General features: G+C 39.0%; 1 protein-coding gene across 1 annotated transcript in view; it reads left to right on the forward strand.

Annotated features, from left to right (window-relative positions):
• The window catches only part of atg3 (autophagy related 3), a 36,775-nt gene extending 11,759 nt beyond the window's left edge, over window positions 1-25,016 (forward strand). The window contains exons 3-11 of the mRNA XM_072585178.1: window positions 1,209-1,258; window positions 4,463-4,533; window positions 4,803-4,910; window positions 6,310-6,444; window positions 10,326-10,363; window positions 15,441-15,593; window positions 16,001-16,128; window positions 20,166-20,234; window positions 24,554-25,016. Of these exons, the coding sequence (XP_072441279.1) occupies window positions 1,209-1,258; window positions 4,463-4,533; window positions 4,803-4,910; window positions 6,310-6,444; window positions 10,326-10,363; window positions 15,441-15,593; window positions 16,001-16,128; window positions 20,166-20,234; window positions 24,554-24,635 (834 nt within the window). The 3' untranslated portion in view covers window positions 24,636-25,016. The remainder of the gene's footprint in view (window positions 1-1,208; window positions 1,259-4,462; window positions 4,534-4,802; window positions 4,911-6,309; window positions 6,445-10,325; window positions 10,364-15,440; window positions 15,594-16,000; window positions 16,129-20,165; window positions 20,235-24,553) is intronic.
• Window positions 25,017-27,180: the final 2,164 nt, after the last annotated feature.

Below are 27,180 nucleotides of genomic sequence, written 5' to 3' on the forward strand. Positions count from 1 at the left end.
GTGGAAGTCTTGAATGCACTGACCTGGGAGGGTGACCTCACAACCTTTAAAAATTACCTGGATAAACATTTGAAGGATCTTAACATTCAAAGTCGTGGGTCTAGTGGGGGAAAGTGGGACTAAGGTGGTAGTAGTGTTTTTATTGCAGCACAGACTCGATGGGCTGAATGGCCTCTTCTGTACAGTATGATTCTATGATCATTTGAAATAGTGGTTTGTTTCTGTGCTGTAGATTCAATGTCACCTCCTTTAACCTGATGTAGAATATTTTCCTAGTGTATCTTGGATAGTGTAGCTTTGGACGAGATATTTCAGTAGTTAGTGAGTTTTAAGAAGATTTGTAGCTTAGGTTGAGGTTCTGGATGTAGGTTTGCTCACTGAGTTGGAAGGTTCATTTTCAGACGTTTCGTCACCAGTCTAGGTAACATTCGTCCGGAGGCTCGCTGAGGATGTTACCTGGTATGGTGACGAGATGTCTGAAAGTGAGCCTTCCAGCTCAGCAAGCAAACGTGCATCCATATTTCAGTAGTCATATAACAAATTATAGAGGTTATTCACCTTCAAAGGGAAATCTATAAGTTTATTTCTAAAATGTTGTTAGTGGAATATTTTGTGCTGAAGATTGCTTATGTACTTCTCGGTATTTCTTTGATAGTCAGATAAAGTAAGGGATTACTAAATTCCTCTTCTATTGTTACAAATCTTAAAACATTCAGGAAGTTAGCACTTAAGTTTGTAACCTCTCTTGGTTGAGTTATTTGGAAAAACAAAACTCTTTTTCTAATACACAACCAGAAATTACTGGTGAAACTCAACATTTCCTTTTCTAATATACTGATTAGAATGCTTTGGGCATTTGCCTTATACCTTGAAACTTTTGTGAAATGATTAATACTTGTTATCCTCTGGACATTTGCTTCTGACTGTGTTCCAACAGGCTATTAAGTTTAATCCTTGAAGGAGAGTACATTTGTGACAGTTTTCCAAAAAATGACTCTAAATTCAAATCTCTCTCATGGAAGCATTGTTTTAAAGAATTTTGCATGTCACCTTTCAATTGGTCAGAGTGCTCCTTAGTTATTCAAACAAATGACTGTGTAGAAAAATGCAGACATTCTCAAAATACTGTAGAACAAAGCATGATTTTCTTTTTCCCAGTTAAATGTACTTTAATTTTGTGGATATCCACTTTCTTTTTATCTTTGCAGTTTGTGGTAGCTGGAGATCACCTGGTCCATCACTGTCCCACTTGGCAATGGTGAGTGAATAATGGATTGTGAAAATTTAAAGTAATAAATGAAAATTGAAACCTACATCTAGAACAAATGAATCTCTTTGAGTCTGTGTAATTCTGCATAACATGTACAGTAAAATTTGTGATATGCAACATTTACCTGGAACGGGGTCGGGTGGTGGTGAGAGGTGTGTGGTTCGAGTAAATCTAAATGCCTGTCACTGGATGGAACACTACCTAATGTTATGTATTATGGATAATCAGATAGAGCTTAATGATGTACCATTGTCACTACCAGAATTGAGAACCACACGTGCATGATTGTGGTGCCAGCATCACTAATAATTTCAGTTTTAGCTAGTCAAGCTAACTGTACTAACATGATTGTTCCAAATTATATTAATGATCTGTTAGAATACAGATTCAGGAAATCAGAATAGAGAATATTGCCATACAATGTGTATGTTAGAGGTTATTCACCTTTAAAGGGAAACCTATAAGTTTATTTCTAAAATGTTGTTAGTGGAAGATTGTTTAGGTATTTCTCAGTATTTCTTTGATAGTCAGATGAAGTAAGGGATTGTTAAATTCCTCTTCTTTTGTTACAAATCTTAATACATTCAAGAAGTTATCACTTAAGTTTGTAACCTCTCTTGATTGAGTTACATGGGAAAATAAAACTCATCAATGGCCAAATGAAGCTTGTCACAGGGAGATAATTGGAAATACCAGTTAGGAGAACAATCTAGTTGATACAGTGCTGAATAGCACAAATTTGACTACAACTTGCAGCATGAAACGTCTGTTTAATCGAATGGATGAGCTTATGCTGTGTTAAAAGCCTTCTCTCGCATCCTTTCTCTAACCTGATAAATGTAATCCATTCTCAGTCATGTTTATCTAATTTTCCTGAAATGCATCTATACTAGCAACCTTTACTGCTCCTTGTTGTAAGGCATTCTGTGTTTAAGTATTCTTTCGGTAAAGAAGTTTCTCCTGAACTTCCCATGAGTTTATTAGTGACTGTCCTTAATCTTTGACCTTACTCTGGTTTCACCCTGTCAGTGAAACCTTCCTCTTATTGTAGAACTTTTGACAATCCAAACATATTATATCTTTATCTAATCTTCATGGTACTGCTTTAGGTTGAGCAAGCATTGTCATCCATTTTAGATTCCGTGCTGATTTTAAACTTTGTTTCCAGATGTTTTTCTGTTAAACCTTTTGAAGATTCTATTATCGTTCATACCACTGACTAAACTAATTACTTTGGTTCCCGAGATTGTTCCATCTCCCCTCCAATCATAGGCATCTTACAGTTTTCTGGTGCTGTTTCTTTTCTAATAAGTATGGTAGTGTAAACATGAGCTGGTGCTTCTGCTGTACTTCTCCTAACTTTCCAATATATCTGGATGCGATCCATCTAGACCAAGGGTTTTTATCATCTCTGTTTGATTATTTCATCAACTATCTCTGCTTTTTTTGTTTTAAATGTCTTATTTTTTTTTCCCCTAACCTCCTATATCCCAATTTAGTTCCCCGGCTAAACAATGAGACAAATTTTGATAATGCTGCCCGTTTTGCTAGAATTATGAGAGTCTATCCCTGTCCCTTTTTTGTTTGCTGTTGGTGATTTGAAGATTACTAATTTTTATTTTCAAAGCTAATTTTACTTTTCATTTCCCGCTGTTTCTTTAGTTTTATAGAATTATAGAATCCTTACAATGTGGAAACAGGCCATTTGGCCCAACAAGTCCACATCGATCCTCCGAAGAGTATCCCACCCACACCCATTCCCTTGCCACTCTATATTTCCCCAGACTAATGCATCTAACTTACACATCCATGGACACTGTGGGCAATTTAGCTCAGCCAATTCACCTAACCTGGACATCTTTGGACTGAGAAAGGAAACTGGAGCACCTGGAGGAAACCCACGCTGACACTGGGAGAATGTGCAAACTCCACACAGACGAGTCGCCCGAGGCTGGAATCAAACTAAAGTTCCAAGCACTGTGAGGCAGCACTGAGCCACTGTGCCACATCTCTCTCTAGCCTTTCTTTTGTCAGCTTCTCATTTGTTGTCTTGCACAGACTATGATAATAACTTAAATGAAGGGACTAAGTGGCATCTATTCAAACTTGCTGAATATACAAAACTAATTGCAAAAATAAGCTGTGAGGAAATCATAGTGTATAAAGCAATATAATGTTTTCATTGGGGCCTCTTTCCACTTTTTTTCCCATGTCCTTCGTCCTTTTCCAAGTTCCTTTCCACTTGCTTTGAGATACCCTTTGAGATACTCTTATTTTCTAGCACATAGGCAAAACATCCTTCTGGACTCCTGGATGCAACTGTATAGAGAACATAGGACAAAATCTAAAACACTACTGATTGAATTTACTCTTTCCCCATTTGAACTGCATCCCATTCTATAATTCCATGGTTAGTATTCTTGCCTGTATAATAAGCAATGTTTATCTTTGTCCTTGCATGTAGCAAATACAATGTATCTGTTGCACAGGACCAGTGTCTGCACAATCTCCTTCTCTATGGCACCGTATCTTTCCTTACCCTGTTGAATACCAGTCACACACTCCTCTTCCTGCACGTCTGGGGAAAACCGTCCAAAGATTCCTCTCTTTCCCTTATCATCACAGTGTCTCTAACTTCTATTGCAGGTCAACAACTCTGAGTTGCTTCTTGAGTGTCATTGTTATACTCTGATGATTTCTTGGATTTTTGGGTCACAAATCCAGGGAGCCAGCATCAGATCTCTAAGTTAGGGTTGATCCACTGAGAATCCTGTGTGACCCTGCCATGATTATTTAGGAAGGGGAGGATCAATGGTTTAAACATATCTAATGGGTGTATCTAAGGAGCTGGAAGAAATGGCATTGGCTTGTCACTCAGGTTAAAATGGAAAACTCTGATCCAACAATAAAACTTTGAGTGGTTTCACGAAGGAGCTAATAAGCAATCAGGCCACTGGTCAACTGAAGTAATTTGAGACCAAATCGCAGGGATGAATCTTTAGCATCCCACTTCTGTCAAAGAGGAGGCCATTTTCATTTGCAATAGAACAGAAAAACCTAGTTTGCCTTCAAAAAGTATGTAGCCCAATGGAAGTGTTAATGCAAATTGTCATTTTAATTGATAAATATAAAATGATAAAAGACAATTTAAAATGAAATGATTGTTATCTGTATGCTATTGTTTTTTTGCAGGGGAACTGGGGAGGATGCCAAAGTCAAACCATACTTGCCCAAGGATAAACAGTTTATGGTGACAAGAAATGGTACCACTGTTTTCATACTGAATCAATTAATTATACCTTTTTCACTCAGTCATAATACATTAGTGTGAATTAGTGTATCTTTTCAGTTTAAAATATTGCTGAACATCAAGTGGTTTAGTTGTTCACTGAGCAAATTATACTTTATATTTTAATATGGTTAAATGGGCTACATTTTAATAAATAAAGCTATAATCTTGTGTAGCTTTAAGTAGAGGAAATCTACAGTGCTGCTTGTAATGTTTCACAAAGTTTTTTCTATTCCCATATAGTTCCTTGCTATAAGCGTTGCAAACAGATGGAATATTCTGATGAATTTGAAGCAGTCATTGAAGAGGATGATGGTGATGGGGGATGGGTGGATACTTACCACAATTCAGGTATCAGAATAAAAAAATCAAAAAAGGACCTTTAATTCTAAAATTGTCAAGAAATGTTACTCTTCTAATTTATTAAATGGTTTTGAAAAATAAATATAGATCAGAGCCAACTGAGTAAATTCTAGACCGTTTCTGTGGTATTTAGGCTGGGCATATTTATTTATATTCACAAAGTAGTAAGATTTCTGGAAAATATACTTTTCAGCTAATTTTGCACAAAATTATAAAAGAATTGGTAAATCGCAATTTCTTGAATTACTCTATAGCCACTTGTTTTCCTTGCTTGTAAACTGTGACTTAATCATTTACCTTAGAATTTAAAGATATTTGTGCCTTTATTTGTTTGTACATTGGGTTTCCTTTACTGACAGGTTTTGCAGTACTGGGATTATGTACCAGGATTTGAACTAATTAGTTTTTCTGAGGATTTGTTATGTTTTTAAGAGCAAGGATAATGAGGATGGTTGAAAATGCTACCTGAAAAAGTCAGGTGACCTGAATTTTATACAGTAAATGGCAGAACCTTAAGAAGCATTGACATACAGAGGCATCTGGATGTACAGGTCCACAGATCCCTGAAAGGGGCAACACAGGTGGATAAGGCAGTCACGGCATACAGAATGCTTGACTTCATCAGCATTGAATATAATGCAATTTATGTTACATCTGTATAAAATTTCAATTAGACCACATTTGGAATATTGTGTGCAGTTCTGGTTGCCACGCTACCATAAGGACATGGATTCTTTAGACCGGTTGTGGAGAAGTTTTATCAGGTTGTTGCCTGGTCTAGAGGATTTTAGTTATGAAGAGAGGTTGGATAAATTCTGATTGCTTTCACTGAAAGGATTGAGGCTGAAAAGTGACCTGAAAGATGTCAACAACATTTATGACAGGCATAGTTAGGGTGGATAGTCAAAGGCTTTTTTTTTCCAGGGCAGAAGGGTCAACTACAAGAAGGCACAGGGTCAAAGTGCAAGAGGTAAAGTTGAGGAGAGAATTATGGGGAAAACCTTTTCATGCAAAGGGTGATGAGTACCTAGAATGCACTGTCTGTGGAGGTGATGGAAGCAGACACATTCGTAAGATTTAAGGCATATCATGGTAGACACATGAATGGGAGGTGAACAGAAGGATAGAAACCACATGGGGCAATAAGTAGTTGGTCTAAATCACCACAGGCTTGGTGGGCTGAAGGGCCTGTTCCATTGCTATAATGTATTGTATAATCCTCATGTCTGAATTCTCATTGAGACAATTGTAATAACTCTAAACCTGTCTGTTTGTCTTCATGTATAACCAGACTTAATATAAAGTAAATATTTTAGAAATTATATGGTTCTTATGCATTGCAAATGTCGATAGACATTTCATAACTGCATTTTCCTGGCATTGACAGGTGTTGCTGGATTGACAGATTCTGTCACAGAGATTACTCTAGAAAGCAAAGACAACTCAAAGTGTATAGGCAGCAGCACAGCCTGTATGGATGATAATGATGAAGATGATGATGGAGAAGCTGCTGATATGGAAGGTAATAGCACTGCTATACTCTTAGTTCTCAGTAACAGTCCATTTGAAATACTCTGATCTTTCTGGGTTCCCTGACCTCTCATTCATTCCCTCTGTATGAATCACATTCTGACTTAAATATACTCATTTGCTGAGCCTTCCTGGCTCTCTAGAGAAATGTCCCTTTGTTTCATTTCAGACTGTCGCCCGTTTTTTCTCGACCCTTCAGCCAATGAGCGTACTGCCACAGGGAGTGGTTGAAGTGAATAGTATAGATGCATTAAGGGGAAATTAGTATAAAATAGTAATTTATTGTAACTTATACTTTCACACAAAAACAGTGAAAAATGTTTAAATCACCATACAATGACGCTTATATTAATAACAAAACAAAGATAAGATAAGCTGATGGCGAAAGAAAGGAATGGATTTGGATGAGATCAGATGGAAAAAGGCTTGGTGAATCATAAAGATTGACATGGATTGGTTGGGCTGAATGGCCTGTGTCTCTGCCATGTAGCTTACAAAATGTGATATAAAATCTACCCTATCAAGTCCCTTAAACTTGTGTCTCAATGAGAAACATTTCTTATTATTCTTAACTTGAGGGATTTTGGGGCCAGCATGTGGGATTGCCCAATCTGTTTTCATTGGATAATCTTCACACTCGGACCAAGTATTTGTTTCACTCCCTCTAAGATCGGTATGGCATGCATTGCGTAAGGAAACCTAAATTGTACACAAGCTCTGGATGTGGTCCTCCCAAGACCTTGAGAGAATACAAATGAGAGTTATGCCTCATGTACACTAATAATTTTGGAACAAAGTCCAATGTGCCATTTGTTTCTGTAACTGTTTGATAGAAGGTCTCTAATATGAATGAGTTGGAAAGCATTGATGGAGAAAGAATATTTCGGGAATTTAAAGCCAAGAGCCATTATTTGAAGATAGTCATACAGCTCGGAAACAGCTCAGGTCCAACTCATCTGAGCTAACCAGATCTCCCAATCTGACCTAGTCCCATTTGCCAGCATTTGACCCATATCACTCTAAACCCTTCCTAACCATATACCCATCCAGATGCCTTTTAAATGTTGTAATTGTGCTCAACTACCACTTCCTCGGGCAGCTTGTTCCAGAAGTGTACCACTCTCTTTTTCTTCTGCATGAAAAAGCTACTCCTTGCATTCTTTTTAAATTTTTCCCCTCTCATCTTAAACCTATGCCTTCTCTAAGTTTGGAGCCCCTCCCCCAACCCACCCTGGGAAGAAGACCTAGGCTATTCACCCTATCCATGCTCCTCATGATTTTATAAACCTCTATTAGGTCACCCCTCAGTCTCTAATACTCCAGGGAAATTAGCCCCAGCCAGTTCAGCCTCTCACATAACTTAAATCTCCCAATCTCAGCAATATTCTTGTAGATCTTTTCACGTTTCACAATGTCCTTCCTAAAGAAGGGTGACCAGAATTGTACATAGTCCTATACAGCTGCAAAATGACATCCCAGCTCCTGTACGCAATGCACGGACCAATAAAGGCAGGTGTGACATATGCTTTCGCCACCCTGCTACCTGAGACTCCACTTTCAAAGAACTATGCACCTGCACCCTCAGGTATCTTTGTTTGACAACACTCCCCTGGGACTGTACCATTTTTACTGTGTAAGTCCTGCCCTGATTTGCCTTTCCAAAATGCAATGCCTCACATTTATCTAAATTAAACTCCATTGGCCACTCCTTGGCCCATCTGATCAAACTCCCATTGTACTCTGAGATAACCTTTTTCACAATCCACTACACCACCAATTTTGGTGTCATTTGCAAATTTACCTCCTATATTCACACCCAAATCATTTATATATGACGAAAAGCAGTAGACACAGCACCAGTTCTTGTGGAACTCCACAGGTCACAGGCCCTTTGTCTGCTACCTTCACGCCAATTTCAAATCCAATTAACAATCTCTAAATTCAAAAGAGAAATGAGGGAAAATGTATTTACTCAGCAACCAGTTTTTAATTTGCTCGTGGGACATAGGTGTCACTGGCTGGGTAGGCGTTTATTGCCCATCCCTAGTTGCCTTTGAGAAGGTGGTGGTGAGCTGTGGGACTGTGGAACTTGCCCTCACGTAAACTTGTTGAGACAAATAACTTGGGTGTTTTCAAAAAGAAAATAGATGAGTACTGGTTGGGAAAGGGAAGTGAAACATATACCGAAATGGAATAGAATGGAACGAGACTTTCCTAAGGTACCAGACTCTTTTGTGGAAACTTATGAATATCTTCTAGAATTCTGTACAAATTAAATTCATAGAAATTCCTTGGTTTACTACTAGTCAATCCTGATATCCATATTTATGCATTTGCAAGCAGGAGCCACTTGTCAACAAACAGACATGTAAACCTATTGAGACCATTGTTTGGTCTCAAGAGATCAGTTAACCAGGCAGGCATCCAAGATCAACCTGGGACTTTTCTAATTGCTCCGTACAATTTATCTTTGTGCTAATACATCAGAGCAGCTTAAATAATGTATTATCTGACTACATTCTTTTGTTAAAAGGGAAACTGATGAATGGGTTCTTATAATACTCCATTGAGACCAAATTTAGCAGCAGTTCAGTTTTGTTATCACTGATTAATAACGACTTGCTTAACTGTAATGGAGTGGAATTTTACTTAGAATCTATAGCTGCTAGGATTTCTTCATTCCTTCTCATTAGGGGAACAGATAACAGTCTGTAGCTGACAAAAACTGGCATTATGATAGCTGAGTTAGAGGGTTATAGAGTCATAGAGATGTACAGCATGGAAACAGACCCTTCGGTCCAACCTGTCCATGCCGACCAGATTTCCCAACCCAATCTAGTCCCACCTGCCAGCACCCGGCCCATATCCCTCCAAACCCTTCCTATTCATATACCCATCCAAATGCCTCCTAAATGTTGCAATTGTACCAGCCTCCACCACATCCTGTGGCAGCTCATTCCATACATGTACCACCCTCTGCATGAAAAAGTTGCCCCTTAGGTCCCTTTGATATCTTTCCCCTCTCACCCTTAACCTATGCCCTCTAGTTCTGGACTCTCCGACCTCAGGGAAAGGACTTTGTCTATTTATCCTATCCATGTCCCTCATAATTTTGTAAACCTCTATAAGGTCACCCCTCAGCCTCCGACTCTCCAGCGAAAACAGCCCCAGCCTGTTCAGCCTCTTCCTGTAGCTCAGATCCTCCAACCCTGGCAATGTCCTTGTAAATCTTTTCTGAACGCTTTCAAGTTTCACAACATCTTTCCGATAGGAAGGAGATCAGAATTGCGGTTGTTAATAAGTTTAACATTACAGTAGATGTTGGTTCTTTCTTTCATACTTTACTCCCTTTGAGATGCTGCTTAAAAGCTATCTCTTTGGCCAAGCTTTGTATCAGTTGCCCTAGTGTATCCTCGTTTAGTTTGATGCCCAGTCTTGTCTGACACACTCCTGGGGTCATTTTGCAATATTAAAGTTTAGCTGCACATTGTTAATGTAGGAGTTAAGACAAACAAAAAATATGGAATTATCTCAAAATTATCGCACTTATCTGATTAAATTCTGTTGCCTGCTCATTACCCTATTATTTGTTGTTACTAATTATCAGCCATATACTATAGCAGTGCTGAGTACTTATCGTTTATTGAACTGTGGCCTGTTATTTGTGGTTCTTATGTTGCTATTTTAGTTTTGGTTTTTGATTGCCCCAACTGACATATAATTTTGAACATAATTCTGTGGGTGAAAATAAAACTTTATCCAGTGATCTATGCTATTACATACCTTCAGTGGCAATTTAATGATTATATTGTTAAATCAGCGTATAGTTTGTTTTCTTGTTCTAGCGTCTTAGTAAATTTTCCTTTCTCGCAGCCTATGAAGAAAGTGGATTGTTGGAAGAGACAGATGATGTAAGTTACAAATTGCTACAATGTTTAAAACAAATTATGTTTTAATTGCCCTCTTCAGTTATTTGCTGTTTGTTTGAACTTAGAATTGATGTTTCAGGAAAAGTAGTTTGGAAACTTCATATTTGTGTTAAATGCAGAAACTTATGCACCTGAGTAATATGGTCTCACTGTTTCATTACACTGAGGAATTTTGAGATGGGTGGCATAAATAGCAATAAAGAAGTCCACTATTTAGTCTTGGTTGATAATTTGGATATTCCAGCATGTACTGCTTCCAGGAGACCCCAACAGTAGAAAGGATTGCAGCACTTGAAACACTTTAGCCTGTGGGATCTCATGACAGTAGTACAGAGAAATATCAGGCCAGCCCAGGAAGACGGTGCAAATATTTTTGTTGAACCTCAAAGGGCCAAGACAATAATAATCTAGTATCTAGTTAACCCAACAACCTTGTATTTTAATCATTCATTCATGAGACGTGAATATTTCTTCCTAGGCCATAGTTTATTGCCCATCCCTGGAGATGGTGGTAGTGAACTTCCCTCTTAAACCCTTGCAGTCTTTCAGATGTAGAGGTATCCGGTGGTGTTAGAAAACAAGTTCCAGATTTTTTGTCCCTGTGATTGTGAAGGCATGGCGATGTAGTTCCAATTCAGGATAGTGTCTGACTTCAAAGGGTGAAGGTGTTTCCATGCAGCTGCTACCATTATCCTTTAGTGGTCACAGTTTTGGAAGGTGTGGTCAAGGGAGACTGGGTGAGTTACTGCAGCGTATCTTGTAGACGGTACCTTGTTGCTGTGTCAGTGCTGGAGACCATGAAAGTTGAAGGTGGTGTACCAATCCAGCTGGCTGCTTTGTACTGGATGGTGGCGAACTTGTTGAATGTAATTGGAGCTTCACCTATCCAAGCAAATGAGTACTCCAACATACTCCAGACTTGTGCCTTGTAGATGGTGGACTAACCTTGGGAAGGCAAAAGATGAATTACTGTCCACGCGATTCTTAGCCTCTGACCTGTTTTTGTAGCCACAGTACATGTGAGGCTGGTTGAGTTCAGATTCTTTTCAATGGTAACAGCCAGGATGTTGATATTGTTTGGATTCAGTGAGCAATTGTTTGGATTAAATGAGCAGTGGTTAGATTCTTTTCTATTGATTTATCATTGCCTACTAGCACTTAGATGGTGCATTGTTACTTGGTAACACATTAGCCCAAGCCTGAATGTTGTCCCAGATCATGTTACATATGCATGTGACTGCATCAATACCCAAAAAGTTGTGAATGGCATTGAGCACAGTGCAATCATCAGTGAGAATTCACACTTCTGACCTTGTGTGGGAAAGAAAGTTGTAACTCAAACATGCAAATATATGAATTTGTTCTTTTGACTGCTCAAGCCTGATCTGCCATTCATTAAGATCATGGCTGACTTGTTTGTGGCCTCAACTCCACATTGACACTTGGTCTCCACAATTGAGTCACAGTGTCTTTCACTTGTGGGAGTTTATCCCATATTTTTACCCTTCTACAAATTATTTCATAAACATGTTGGCGAGCTGTTCCAGAGCACGTCAACTCTGTACAAAAAAAAGCACTAATATGTAACCTAACTGTTTTTTCACTTTGTATTGATGCCCCGACAGGCACAGCCCAGTCCACCAGGCCTATTTGGCTCCAATAACCTAACTTTGACTAATCCAACATCTTTATTATTTTAATGTACGAAATTAATTCCCTTTTGAAATGGTCTTTACTGAACACTTATGAGTTGTGAATATTATATGCAGTACTGATGACATTTCATGCAGGCATAGATTGCTTTATTGTGAGGAGTCGTAAATAGGATCCTGCAAAATAACCATTAAACACAATTTTGAAAATGTACACTCTCAGTCTAAGTTAACTTCCCTGTGCAATTGGCATGTATTGAGAGCAAGTTGAACAAATTAATTATGATTCCAGTGTACAAAACAATTATAGGTTACTGGTTTGCACTTTTGAAAAATGTATTAAACTCTTGAACCGATTGTACTTTTTTTTAAACTATGTGCCATTTTTCACAATAAAATATTTTTTTCATTCCCAAGTGCCATCTAATACCAATGGCTGCATTTAGTAGAAGGCAAGAGGGACAAAAAAAAATTACAATCAGCGGGGATATGATACTGAGTAAATTTTGGAACTGTGGATTGATACGCCATTGGGTCTAGATGGAATTCATCGTAGGGTTATAGAATGAGTGGGTAGTGAGATAGTTGATGTGGGCCACTTGGCTTAACATCTGTCCAAGGATAAATGTTTGAAGCTATTATTGAATATTATAGCAGGGCACTTGCTTAATAATCTTGAATTTATCCAAAGTCAGTATATTTTTGTGAAACTGAAATCATGTTTAACCAATTTATTGGAGATGCTTGAGGAATTAACATTCTGTGGAAATCTGTTCTTAGATTTCCAGAATGCTTTTGGTAAGGGGCCGCATCAAAGATTATTGTGGAAAATAAAGGCATATGGTGCAAGGGATAACATTGGCATAGATAAGAAAATTGAGTAGCTTACAAGAAGCAGAAAGTAGACATGAAAGTGTCTTTATCTGGTTGGCACAATCTAGACTGATGTACTACAGAGAGCCTCAACAATTTACAATTTATATAAATGACCGGAATGAATAAACAGAAGATGTAGTTGTCAGTTTGCTGATAACACAGAAGTAGGTAGAAACTTAAGTTGTGAAGTGGACATAAGATGCCCACAAAAGATGTAGATAGTTATGTCAGTGTGGTAAATAGAAAATAATGTGGGAAAATGTGAACTGGTCCATTTTGATAGGAAGATTTAAAAGAAAGCATTCACTAAATAGTAAGAAATTGTCACTCTGCATACTAGAACATTTAAATCTCTATGCATCTCAAAGGGCAAAAAACTAGTATGGAGGTGTACAGCAAGTAATTAGAAAAGTGAATTTGTATCGTTTATTGTGAAGGTCATTGAATACAAAAGTAGGAAGAATATCCTTCAATCTTACAATGCACTGCTGAGGTACTGTGTGCAGTATTTTTTCCTTTTAAGTTAGCAGAAGGTCTATTAAACTAATAACAAATAGGCAGCTCCACTGATGGGGATAGATTAGACAGACTGGTCTTCCATTGGTTGGAGTTTAACAGTATGGGGGGGATTTGATTGAAACATAAGATTCTGAAAGATCTTGATAGGGTAGATACAGACAGGAGGTTTTGGGAGAGTCTATAACTAGGGGTTACAGTTTAAAAATAAGACGCATTCCTTTAAAACAGTGAATTTTTCTTTAGTCTCTGGAACGCCTTTCCTGAAAAGGATATGAAAGCAGAATCTATGAATTTTTTTTGGACAGAGGCAGATAGATGCTTGGTAAGCAGATGAGTGGGAGGTTATCAAAGCAGATGGGAATGTAGATTTTGAGATTATAAATAGATCCACTATCAGCAGCCAAATGACCACCTTCTGCCCCTTGTTCGTATGTTCATATCATTACTAATCACCATCTAACACTCAAATAGATGATCTTATCGCTGGTCTGTGTGATTGCCAGGCAGTAAAATGTCTCCTGTTCGGATATTTTTCTTGTAAAGGAAGGTTAGAGTTTGCCCTAGCTTAAACCTAGTCATCGAGTCATAGAGATGTACAGCATGGAAATAGACCCTTTGATCCAACCAGTCCATGCGACCAAATATCCCAACCCAATCTAGTCCCACCTGCCAGCACCCGGCCCATATCCCTCTAAACCCTTCCTATTCATGTACCCATCCAAATTCCTCTTAAATGTTGCAATTATACCAGCCTCCACCACATCCTCTGGCAGCTCATTCCATACACGTACCAACCTCTGCATGAAAAAGCTGCCCCTTAGGTCTCTTTTATATCTTTCCCCTCTCACCCTAAACCTACACCTTCTAGTTCTAGACTCTCCGACCCCCGGGAAAAGACTTTGTCTATTTATCCTATCCATGCCCGTCATAATTTTGTAAACTTCTATAAGGTCACCCCTCAGCCTCCGACGCTCCAGGGAAAACAGCCCCAGCCTGTTCAGCCTCTCCCTGTAGCTCAGATCCTCCAACCCTGGCAACGTCCTTGTAAATCTTTTCTGAACCCTTTCAAGTTTCACAACATCTTTCCCACAGGAAGGAGACCAGAATTGCATGCAATATTCCAACAGCGGCCTAACCAATGTCCTGTACCGCTGCGACATGACCTCCCAACTCCTGTACTCAATACTCTGACCAATAAAGGAAAGCATACCAAACACCACCTTCACTATCCTGCAACTCCACTTTCAAGGAACTATGAACCTGCACTCCAAGGTCTCTGTTCAGGAACACTCCCTCGGACCTTACCATGAAGTGTATAAGTCCTGCTAAGATTTGCTTTCCCAAAATGCAGCACCTCGCATTTATCTGAATTAAACTCCATCTGCCATTTCTCAGCCCATTGGCCCATCTGGTCCAGATCCTGTTGTAATCTGAGGTAACCCTCTTCACTGTCCACTACACCTCCAATTTTGGTGTCATCTGCAAACGTATAAGAGTCTCATGCTCTACCGACTGAGCTAGCCGGGCCTCGCACTTGCTAAAGATAAATTAAATTACTTAGTGTGGAAACAGGCCCCCTTCGGCCCAACAAGAACACACCAACCCTCTGATGAGCAACCCACCCAGACCCATTCCCTTACATTTACCCCTTCACCTAACACTACGGGCAGTTTAGCGTGGCCAATTCACCTAACCTGCACATTTTTGGACTATGGAAGAAAACAGGAGCACCTGGAGGAAACCCAGACACTGGGAGAATGTGCAAACTCCACATTGTTGCCTGAGGTGGGAATTGAACCCAGGTCTCTGGCACTGTGAAGCAGCAGTGTTAACCACTGTGCCACCAAGGACTGTTTTCTTTATTAGGGAATGACACGTGACTGTAAAGATTAGGATAATTGAGAAAGCCAGTAAAGTTTAATTTAATTAAAATGCTACTATAGCAGTATTACAATTTGGATTTGAATAAACAATCATTGAAATATGATCTTCTTTTAAACTGTTTGCTCTAGGCAACCCTGGATACTAGCAAGATAGAAGCGAGCAAGCCCAAAGCAGATGCTGTTGGAGAAGATGGAATTCTTCAGACGAGAACTTATGATCTATATATTACTTATGACAAGTATTATCAGACACCCAGGCTTTGGTTGTTTGGTTATGATGAGGTAAACAGGTAGTGTCTTATCAATCATTGTTATGTAAAGGGATTAGTATTTTACAATTGTTTGTGAACTTTACTTTCTTGAACATTATATAGTGTTTAATGGTTATATTTGAGAATGTGATGCTGGAAAAGCACAGCAGGCCAGGCAGCATCCAAGGAGCAGGAGAAGCCTTCATCAGGGGCTTATGCCCGAAACGTCAATTCTCCTGCTCCTCGAATGCTGCCTGGCCTGCTGTGCTTTTCCAGCACCACACTCTCGACTCTGATCTCCAGCATCTGCAGTCCCACACTTTCTCCTAGTATAATGGTTATACCAAACTCTATTATTTTAATTATGATACAGATTTGCCATATGTGATTAATGTATGTAAAACCATAATCAACCATTTGGCATGTTCCTATTTTCAGCAACGACACCCACTGACTGTAGAAGAGATGTATGAAGACATCAGCCAGGACCATGTCAAGAAAACAGTGACAATTGAAAATCATCCCCACTTGCCCCCACCTTCAATGTGTTCTGTTCATCCATGCAGGTATTCATTTGTAATTTTCAACAGTCTGCTAATTAATTTGGGAATTATGGATTTATCAGTGTCGATGAAAATGTAACTTTTAAAACCCCTGATCTTCAACTATATTTATAATCTGAGTTATTCAAGGTTAAAAATAAATATTTAAGATAAACAATCTACTGTACTCGCAGGGCAATATTGGAATACAGGGTGACTTCTAAATATCTTTGTAGTTATGGAAATGTGAATATTTATCAAATGTGTAATGTACAATCAATAGTTGGACTGGCTTAAAATTGAATTGGAGAAAATGGTGGATATTCTGGAATTCATATTTCTCAACTTCTTTTTGATGAATTAATTGTCAAGTAATGTTGGTCATGAATGTAAGCACATCCACAGTAAAATATTCAGTAGATTTGCTTACCCCTTTGGATTTTCCTGAGTACACCTTATTTGCACTTCAAGTACAATCAGTTTATGTATTAATCTCTTCCATTTGAGGAAAAGCGAGGAGGAAGCCATTGTGATTGTAGTTGCAGAGCTAGGCTATTGCTGAATGCACTGAGTTCTAGTCATATCTTTAATGAGGAATGTTATTTACTTTATAAAAACGTCTATGTATGTAGGGACACTCTGGTACAGTTGTAATTTCCCTGCCTGTAAGCCAGGAGGCCTAGATTCAAATCCCACCTATTCCAGAGATGTGTAATAACATTTCTGAACAGATTGATTTGAAAATAAATAAATTAATCTACATTGTATGGGTTTTATGGTGTGGTGGTGTCCCTACCTTTTGAGCCAGCCGATTCAGGTTCAAATCCTAAATGCTTCAGCGATGTGTAATGATATCCCTGAACCGACTTGATTAGAAAATATTGAAATTTACTTAATAGCAGCCTTATGCAGTAGTGGTGGTGTCTCTAACTCTGGGATAGGAGGCCTGAATTAAGTCCCAGCCATTCCAGAGTTGTATGGTAATCTATCTGAACAGGCTGATGAAAAATAGTTAAAGCTACATGAAAGGGTCCCTTGGAGTGCAGTGGTAGTGACCCTAACAGCCCAGAGATATGTCATGAAATCTCTGAGCAGGTTGATTTAAAAATAGCTAAATCTACACACAGGAGGCTATTGTGGCATAGTGGTAATGTCTTTATCTTTGAGCCAAGAGGCCTGTGTTCAAGTCACACCTGCCGAAGTGGGTAATAACATCCTTGAGCAGATTATTTAGAAAATATAAATCAAAATGAAAAGTGCACTGCTGTTCGAATTCTGGTAGTGATTTGCTCATTCTCTGTGGGCATGTCTGATTACTTGCCTCACCTCTTCCTGAGAGTTTTAAGTGTCAGATAAAACCAGCAAAAACTTTCACCCTTCTAGGTACCTTACCAAAGCATTTCAGTGACTAAGAAACTCTCTGTCCATTTCTGGAAAGATTAAAAATTCTGAATTTTTGTTTCAAGCTTGGACTTTGGTATTAAGAGTTTTCAAAGGAATTGTTTCTTACCATCTACTTGTAACTTGACGACCATTATTTCAGGACTGTATCATATCAGAGAATAGATAATCATGGATTGTAAAAGCTAAGGAAAATAGATGCCCTATGTGATAACTTTTAAAGTCAGCAATTTTTAAATTTTGCAAAAGGACAAGCTTTATGCTGGCCAAGTTTATTCACCAAAATGTCAGTATATCTTTCTAAAAGTTTTAAAGCTTCATTATTGGCTATTGTCTCTTAAAGCTAAAGACCCTGGTGTAGTCAGGGTGTAAAGTGACTGTTGTTATTTTCTTAAAGTCAGTTTCTACTAGGAATCCGTGAAACTTAAACTCTAGACAGTTAAATGAAAAGCCAATGGCATGCAGCTACAATGAAGAAGAGTTATCAACTATTGTGGGTAGGGTGTTTGGTTGGTGAGGTTGGGCATCCTAATACAGAGGGTAAGATCAGACACCATGGAAAAGGAAGGGATTAGTGATAGAGCACAACAGTATGTAGACCGAAGGCTGCTTTGAGGCATGTTGGGGGAGGGGCGAGGGTGGAAGAGAGCATGCTGTTGTTCATTCTAGCTCACAAGGAGTGCTGGAAAAGGCATTTAACTTGTGGAGCCAGCAGCTGCTGCGTCTCTTTCACTGCTTTTTCAGTGTGTCCTGTGCTTCCACAGCAGATACTTGTGTTACACAAAGCCCACTGCCATAAAAGTGGGAATGAGCACATAAACTTCAGATTAGAGTTGTGTGGCTGACCATTTTTAACTTTTTCTTGCTGATCGTGGGGGAAAGTGAGGTTTAATGTTGACACCAAAGTACCCTTTAATGAAATAATAGAATAAAGTAATCAAAATACTTCCCAAAAATGCCCTATTGTTAGAAGTTATTTTTCTGTTTATAATCTAACAGTTCTTATTCATTTATTTAAGGTTCCAAAAGCCATGCGTTTTGTAGAAGAATGTGAGAAATAGAAGCAGGGGCCCTAGGTTCAGCTTAATGATCGTACAATTGATCAACCGGGTTTTGAGAAGATTTGTAGCTCAGCTTGAGGTTCTGGATGTAGGTTTCCTCGCTAAGCTGGAAGGTTCATTTCCAGATGTTTCATCACCTAACTAGGTAACTCAGCAAGCAAACTACACCCAGTTGATCAACCTCCATTTCACCTACTACTACCATCTCCGTATCCCTTAACTTTATTAGCATTCATGGAGGCTGGTACATTTACAACATTTAACCGGCATCTGGATGGTTTTATGAATAGGAAGAGTTTAGAGGGACATGAGCCAAATGTTGGCAAATGGAAGTAGATTAGTTTAGGATATATGGTCAGCATGGATGAATTGGACTAAAGACTCTGCTTCCTCTGCAACTTTGACTCGATATGTTTTGAACATATCCATTGCTTGAGCATCAACAGCTCCTTGAGGTAAAGAACTCCACAGGTTTAAAACATTGAGTGAATCTCTTCTCATCTCAGTCCTAAATGCCCAACAGTTTGTTCTGTAGTTGTGTCCTCTAGTTCTCGACTAGTAATCATCAAGAAGTACTAGATGATGGACCCCTTTCAAATTGGATAGTAATTATGGATCCACTCGCTTCTGAGTTAAATCTGTATTGTGAAAAAATTTCATGCAAGAAAACATTTAAATAATGATTTAAATAAGACAGCTATTTACATCCAGATATCTGTGAAGTGGCTACCTGCTTTTCACAGCAGTCTCTCTGTCATTAATGTGATGTTTAACTATCACTGCAGGATTGTACCTTTGTTACCATAGCAAAAACTGGTGTTTCCCCAATGAATGTTGTTGTGAAACAAAGCACGCTTTCACCAATGCAGTCACAGGGCATTTCTGTTTCTGGTTTTCCACGTGAGCAACACGATAGTGAGCAAATGTTGTAAAATAATTTTAACCCAATTGTACTTCTGTTTACATTTTCAAAGTAAATACTCAATTGTGAGGTGAGCAAGGATCCCATATTTTACATGTTGTCTTTACATTTGAAACTCTGCCAGTTGTGGAAATATATCCTATACTCCATTGCTCAATGTAGTTTGTCAAGTTATTTTCTAAATGTTGCAATTTTGTCACTTACTTCCTGTATGACAAATGTGATTGTGTAAGTAATGGTCACCACAATGACGTTTAACTGAGGCTTTCCATGTTGCCAGTTATGGCACATCATGACTTGAGAAGCGCTGTTATAGACTTTCCTTCCTGGTGTTTAGTCTTTTATTTTGTGATAAACCTAGACTTGCATTGGCATTCATACAACATTATCAATCTGATGTCCTACCTTCTTGATGTCCAGTGAATCTGTGCCCCCTATTTCTCTGCTCTTCCATTTAACTGACCTTACAAATATTTGGAGTGCAGTTACTGCTTATGTTTACCAAAAATGGATCATCATATGATTATTTGTAATGAATTCCATAACACGCAATCCCCCATTCCCCATCTTTATTAATATCTGTTTTACAGTGTTCAATGATATACTGGTGATTCTGGCAGGGCTTTGTGTGTATTTGTGAAGAGTAGTTTAAATGTATCCAATGTTTTGTCTTTCAGGCATGCTGAGGTAATGAAGAAAATCATTGAGACAGTTGCAGAAGGTGGAGGTGAACTCGGTGTACACATGTATCCTTGAACATTAGCAAGCAACCAAAATGTTAATGACCATTTAGATTTCAATAGTTTTATTTATTGAGTGACAACTTAACACTCATCTACCCTCTGTTTTTTAAAAAAGCTGATTGCAGTCTTGCTTAAGTTGTCTCCTAATGCACTGTGACACAACTTAATCTTTTAACGTATCTGCAGAAGAGCTGAGCTACATGGATTAGGAAGTAACCTTAGCCAGTCCGAAGTCAACTGATACACAATTAATACTTGATCCTTCAGCGGCAATTTATTTGTTTATCACCAATTGAAGGAAAGCAGCCTCAGCACAGAGTATAATAAACTAACTTCTAAATTCCCTTTGCTATTATTCTGATCCATTGTGCAATCTCTTTTCATAGAATTGTCTACTTGATGCGTGGGTGACTATGGTCTGGCTGCAAAGAGCACATGCAATTTTTAGTTGGATTCTTTCATGCTGTATGCCAATTGGCAAAGTTTATAGCCAGATTGCCCAGTACACTTAGATCCCAATGTGACGCAGCTAACCTCCCGGTTTGGCTGGCTGGATCAATCTTCAAGGTCTTCAACTCTATCCTATACAGTCAGGCCAGGGTTGACCTCCACATTCTTCTGGGTTATATTATTAATTAGCTCTAGCTCTAGCTCCTGCTGACTTGTGTTCTGTGAAATTTCTATGCTTTATCCATTAAACTATGCAGGGTGCCAAATCCTGAGCTGAGGCTTGCTTGCGTTAGCTTTATTTGCAATACAGTAAATCTTTTGGGATTGTGTCCTTTTCCTCCAATCCTGTTGTGCACTCTCTAGTCTCTGGATTTGAGAGAACAATCGTTTGAGCAAGGGTAACCATAGACAGATGAGTGACTGCTGGAAACAGAATTATTTTCTATATTCTGCATAGTGTGAAGATGCATTTCAATGAGAAGACAAAGAGAGTGAGATGCTGAAAAGGCCAGCAGCCATTCTGCAATAAGTTCTCCCAGTTTTAATCTTAATATGTTTATGATTTAAATCTAATAAAGGAGAAGTTTGTGAATCAGGATCTTTTTTATCATAAGACCATAGGATATCAGAGCAGAATTAGGCCATTCAGCCCATTGAGTTGGCTCTGCTATTCTATCATGACTGATAAGTTTCCAAATCCAGCCTTCTCCACATAAACCTTGATCCCCATACTGCTTGAGAATCTGTCTCGCTCTCTTTTAAATGCAGTCAATGGCCTAGAGTCCAGAGTCCTCTGTTGCAAGGAGTTCCACAGAGTTGCCACCCTCTGGCTGAAGAAATTCTTCCTCATCTCAATTCTAAAGGGTTGTCCATCATTCCTGAGGCTGTGTCGCCCAGGTCATAAGTTTCTCCTGTTTATTAGAATCACCTTTTCCATTTCCAAGCTATCCAGACACTCGATATCTATCTTATAAGTTTCATCTGATTCCCTCCTCATCCTTATACACTCCATCGGTACAGACCCAGTGTCTTCAACCACCTCAAATGACACCAAGCTGTTTATCCCTAGGATTATTTTTGTAGACTTCTTTGGACCTCCTCCAATAACAGCACATCTTTCCTTCGATTAGGGGCCCAAAACCACCCACAATATTCCAAATGTGGTCTGGCTAGAGTTTAACAATGTCAGCAGTACATCTCTGTTCTTGTTTCTTGAAATGAATGCTAACATTGCATCGACCTTCCTAACTGCCAATGTGCATGCTTACCTCGAATCCTGAACTGGGACTCTCTTATCCTTTTGTGCTTTGGATTTCTGGAGCCTCTCCTGTTCATAGAATAGCCTATGCCTCTATTCTTCCCATTAAAATGTATAACTTGTCACTTTACCACATACAAACAAGGACAGGACTTATACAATTAATGGCAGGGCCCCAGATAGTATTGTAGAACAGACAGACCTCTGGGTTCAAGTACATAATTCTTTGAAATGTGCACCACAGGTTGACGGGATGGTTAAGAAGGTGTTTAGCATACTTGGCTTCATTGCTTTGACCTTTGAGTATGGGAGTTGGAATGTCATGATGAGGTTGTAGCGGTCTCTTGAGTATACGGTGGCCCAGTGGTTAGCACCACCTCCTCACAGCACCAGAGACCCGGGTTCAATTCCAGCATCGGGTAACTGTCTGTGTGGAGTTTGCACATTCTCCCCGTGTCTGCGTGGGTTTCCTCCGTGTGCTCCGGTTTCCTCCCACAGACCAAAGATGTGCAGGTCAGGTGGATTGTCCCATGCTAAGTTGCTCATATTGTTAGGTACATTAGTCAGAGGGAAAGGAGTCTGGTGGGTTACTCTTCAGAAGACCGGTGTGGACGTGTTGGGCCAAAGGGCCTGTTTCCACACACTGTAGGAAATTTAATCTACTGCATGCAGTTCTGGTTGCCATGTTACAGGAAGGATATTATTAACCTGTAGAGTGTTCAAAAGAGTCTTACCAGGATGCTGCTAGGAATGGAGGGTTTCAGTTATATAAAAATACACTGGAAAGACTAGGACTTTTTCACTGGAGGGTAGGAGGTTGAGGGAGCACCTTATAGAGGTTTATAAAATCTTTATGTAATTGCAAACGTCACAACGATGCCTTCAGTTCCTTCATCCAAGTTGTTAATATATAATGTGAATAGTTACGGTCCAATATTGACCTCTACAGAACTCCACTAGTCACCAGCTGCCATCCTGAAAAAGATCCCTTTATTCATACTGTCTGCTTTCTGCCAGTCAGACAATCCTCTATCCATGCCAGTAACCTGCCCCTAATGCCATGACCTCTTATCCTGTTTAGCAGGCTCTTGTATGGCATCTTGTCAAAGGCCTTCTGGAAGTCTAAATAGATCAAGTCTTCTGACTCCTTTGACCAACTTGCTCTTTAACACCTTAAGAAATTCTAACAGGCTTGTCAGGCATGATCTCCCTTTGACAAAGATATGCTGACCCTGCCCTATTTTACCATGCGCTTCCAAGTACTCTGCAATTTCATCCTTAAAAATTGACTCTTAAAATCTTACCAACGACTGAGGTCAAGTTAACCAGCCTATAGTTTGCTGTCTTCTCCCTTCCCTCCTGCTTAAATGGGGTGTTACATTAGCTATTTTCCAGTCCTCTGGGACCCTCTCTGAATCCAGTGATTCCTAAAAAATCACCAATGCCTCAACAATCTCCTTAGCTATGTCCTCCAGAAATCTGGGGTGTAGTCCATCTAGGCCGTCTGCTTTCAGACTCTTCAGCTTCCCCACCACTTTCTCCTTAGTAATGGCCACAGCACCAACCTCTGCTCCTGACACTCTTGAAGCTCTGGTATGTTATTGTTGTCTTCCACTGTGAAAACTGATACAAAGTACCATTTTAGTCCCTCTGACATTTCTTTGTTCCCCATTACTACTTTGCCAGCATCGTTATTCAGCGGTCCAATGTCCAAACTTGCCCCTCTGTCATCTTTAATATATCTAAAAAAAATTCTTGCAATCTTCTTTTACATTTCTAGCTAGTTTACTATCATCTCCCCCTTTTTGCTTTCTTTTTAGTTATCCTCTGCTCATTCTTAATCTTCCTAAGTCTCTGCCTTCTCACTAATCTTCACCATATTCTCTTTTTTTGTCTTTATGCTGTCTCTGACCTCCCTTGTCAGCCAATGTTGCCTCATCCTCCCCTTTGTATGCTTTTACTTCCTTGGAATGAATTTCTGCTGTGCCTCCCTAATTACCCAAAAACCCCTGCCATTGCTGCTCCAATGTCATCCCTGCTAGGTTTCCCTTCCAATCAATTCTGGTCAGTTCCTCCCTCGTGTCTTTATGATTACCTTATACTCAATTGTTATACCGTTCCATCTAATACAATCTTCTCTCTTACTGCAGGGTGAACTCTATCGTATTATGGTCACTGCCCCCTAGTGGATCCTTCACGTTCAGTTCCCTAATCAAGTCTGTCTCCTTACATATCACTAACTCCAGAACTGCATGTTCTGCACCCCAACTGGGCTCTACCTAAAAGTCATCTCAAGACCTTCTACAAATTCATTTTCTTGAGTTCTGCTACCAGCCTGAGTTTTGATTGCGTTTAAAATTATATGGCAATACATAGTTCTCCTTTAGTCCAATTTCCATTCTATTTCTAATTTCAGTTCCTTCTCCCTTGTGGTAGTAAGAACACTTAATTGAAAGTGTATTATTTATTACTAACCTCTTTGGCCACTAAGGACTTCCAGAGGCCACTTTAGGCACACAGGAATTTTTGTAATGTTAAAGATTTTGGTCTCAAAGTACTGCAGTATTTATTGTTTTAATTAATGATGCTGTTTCCTTAACTTACTGATTTTCAGGTATCTTCTTATTTTTTTGAAATTTGTTCAAGCAGTCATTCCAACAATTGAATATGATTACACAAGACACTTTACCATGTAACTCGAGTTTACACAATCACAATATTATCAGAATTTGTTCTGAGCTGACAAAATGCTGCTGCCTTTCAATTGTAACTAATAATTCGTCAGCATAATTCTGACTATTGTTCAGGTTCAGTTCCTTTTCAGAGGTTCTGTAATGAGATTGGCAAGAGCTTGTCTGTTTATCCATACAAAGAAGCTGAATTCAATTACAAAACGTATCTGCTTTTTTTCTATGAGCTCTCCATTTTGTGTTCCCTGGTCTACTTTTGAGTAAACAACTAAAGCAAATACATTCTCTCTAATTCATGTTTCATTGCATTTTGAAAGTAAGATGTATTGACTTCTATTAAACTGATTTATATTTGCAGTATACAAATAAATAAAAATGTCTGACAAAGGTTTTCTTTAAATGCTCTTTTTTCTTGCAAGTGGTCTTGTAGCACATTGTCAGGTTTTTTTGCTTGAATGGATAAAAGACATTTTTAGCATTTAACTAGAAAATAGGAAAAACAACTAATGTTACACAAGCAAGAAGGCAGGCTAAACTTGGAACAAGATTGAGAAAGGAAACTATAATTCTATTCTTTTGGTACTATGAGCTGTTATTATCTTGTTTTGTTACTAATTTGTTCTTTGATAAGGTTCCCCATGAGAGGCTATTGCAGAAAATACGGAGGCATGGGATTGAGGGTGATTTAGCAGTTTGGCTCAGAAATTGGCTAGCTGAAAGAAGACAGGGTGGTTGATGGGAAATGTTCATCCTGGAGTTCAGTTACTAGTGGTGTATCGCAAGGGTCTGTTTTAGGTTCACTGCTGTTGGTCATTTTTTATAAATGCTCTGGATGAGGACGTGGAACAACTCATTAGTAAATTTGCGGATGACACTAAAGTCGGTGGAGTTGTGGATAGTGAAGAAGGATGTTGTAGTTTACAGAGGGACATAGATAAGCTGCAGAGCTGGGCTGAGAGGTGGCAAATGGAGTTTAATGAGGAAAAGTGTGAGGTGATTCACTTTGGAAGGAATAGATAGGCTAATGGTAAGATTCTTGGCAGTGTGGATGAGCAGAGAGATCTCTGTCTATATACATAGATCTCTGAAAGTTGCCATGCAGGTTGATAGGGTTGTGAAGAAGTTGTATGGTGTGTTAGCTTTTATTGGTAGAGGTCATGAGGTCATGTTGCAGCTGTACAAAACTCTGGTGCAGCTGCACTTAGAATATTGCGTACAGTTCTGGTCACCGCATTATAGGAAGGTTGTGGAAGCATTAGAAAGGGTGCAAAGGACAATTACCAGGATATTGCCTGGTATGGAGGGAAGGTCTTATGAAGAAAGGATGAGGGACTTGAGGCTGTTTTCATTGGAGCAAAGAAGGTTGTGAGGTGACTTAATAGAGATATACAAGATGATCAGAGGATAGATAGAGTAGACAGTGAGCCTTTTTTCTCTGATGGCTAGCAGGGGGATCATAGCTTTAAATTGAGGGGTGATAGATCTAGGACAGATGTCAAAGGTAGGTTCTTGACTCCGAGTAGTAAGGGTGTGGAATGCACTGCCTGCAACAGTAGTAAGCTCACCAACTTTAAAGTAATTTAAATGGTCATTCCATAATCGTATGGATGGTAATGGAATAGTGTAGGTTAGATGGGCTTCAGATTGGTTTTACAGGTCAGTGCAACATCAAGGCCGAAGAGCCTGTACTGTGCTGTAATATTCTATGTCTGTTATAAGGCTTGGTAATAACACCCAGCAGTACATTAATTGCTTGATATTTTTTAAATGCAACCCATATTGTGGATAGTGGACAGTTCAAGACATTGATAAATTGTGAATTAGAAGCCAAAAAACTCTACAACATGCTTTCTTCTTTTTTTTACTGCTTTTAAAATGTAGCACTATAAATTGCATTTTACTGTTCTGAACAATATGACTTCATAAGGTTCATGCTCGGGACCATCATAGCATTGATGTACAACAATTCATTTCTCAGCAAGAGACAATCTTTGTAAACTTCAGTTTATAGTTTTTGGTAAACTTGCATTTATTTAAGAGGGAAACACAAGATTTTGTTTTCCAGTGTTGGTATTAATTGCTTCCTGATCAAACCAAATGTAAAATTTTATTTTTTGCATTAAAAATATATTTAGTATTAAATTTCAGTGAAGGGGAGGGGGTGAATCTTCGACTGCACTAGTTCAATATTTCTGTTTCCTACACAAAACATTCTTTGGCATTCTATGTCTGAGATTTCCAATTTAGTACCAGTCTATGACAATATTTCATTGTATATAGATTAGTAAATTTCCAACGACACGTTCAAGGCCTGCAACAACATAGTCATAGAATCCCTACAGTGCAGATAGAGACCATTTGACCCATTGAATCTGCTCAAAAGAGCATCCGATCCAGACTCTCACCCCCCCACTCTGTCCCAGTAACATTTACCATGGCTAATCTACCTGGCCTACATAATCTTGGACATTATGAATAACGTGGCATGGCCAATCCACCTAACCAGAGCACCCTGTGGAAATCCACTCAGACTTGGGGTAAAGGTGGAATC

Source organism: Chiloscyllium punctatum, chromosome 15, assembly GCF_047496795.1.
Source record: "Chiloscyllium punctatum isolate Juve2018m chromosome 15, sChiPun1.3, whole genome shotgun sequence".
NCBI lineage: Eukaryota > Metazoa > Chordata > Chondrichthyes > Orectolobiformes > Hemiscylliidae > Chiloscyllium > Chiloscyllium punctatum.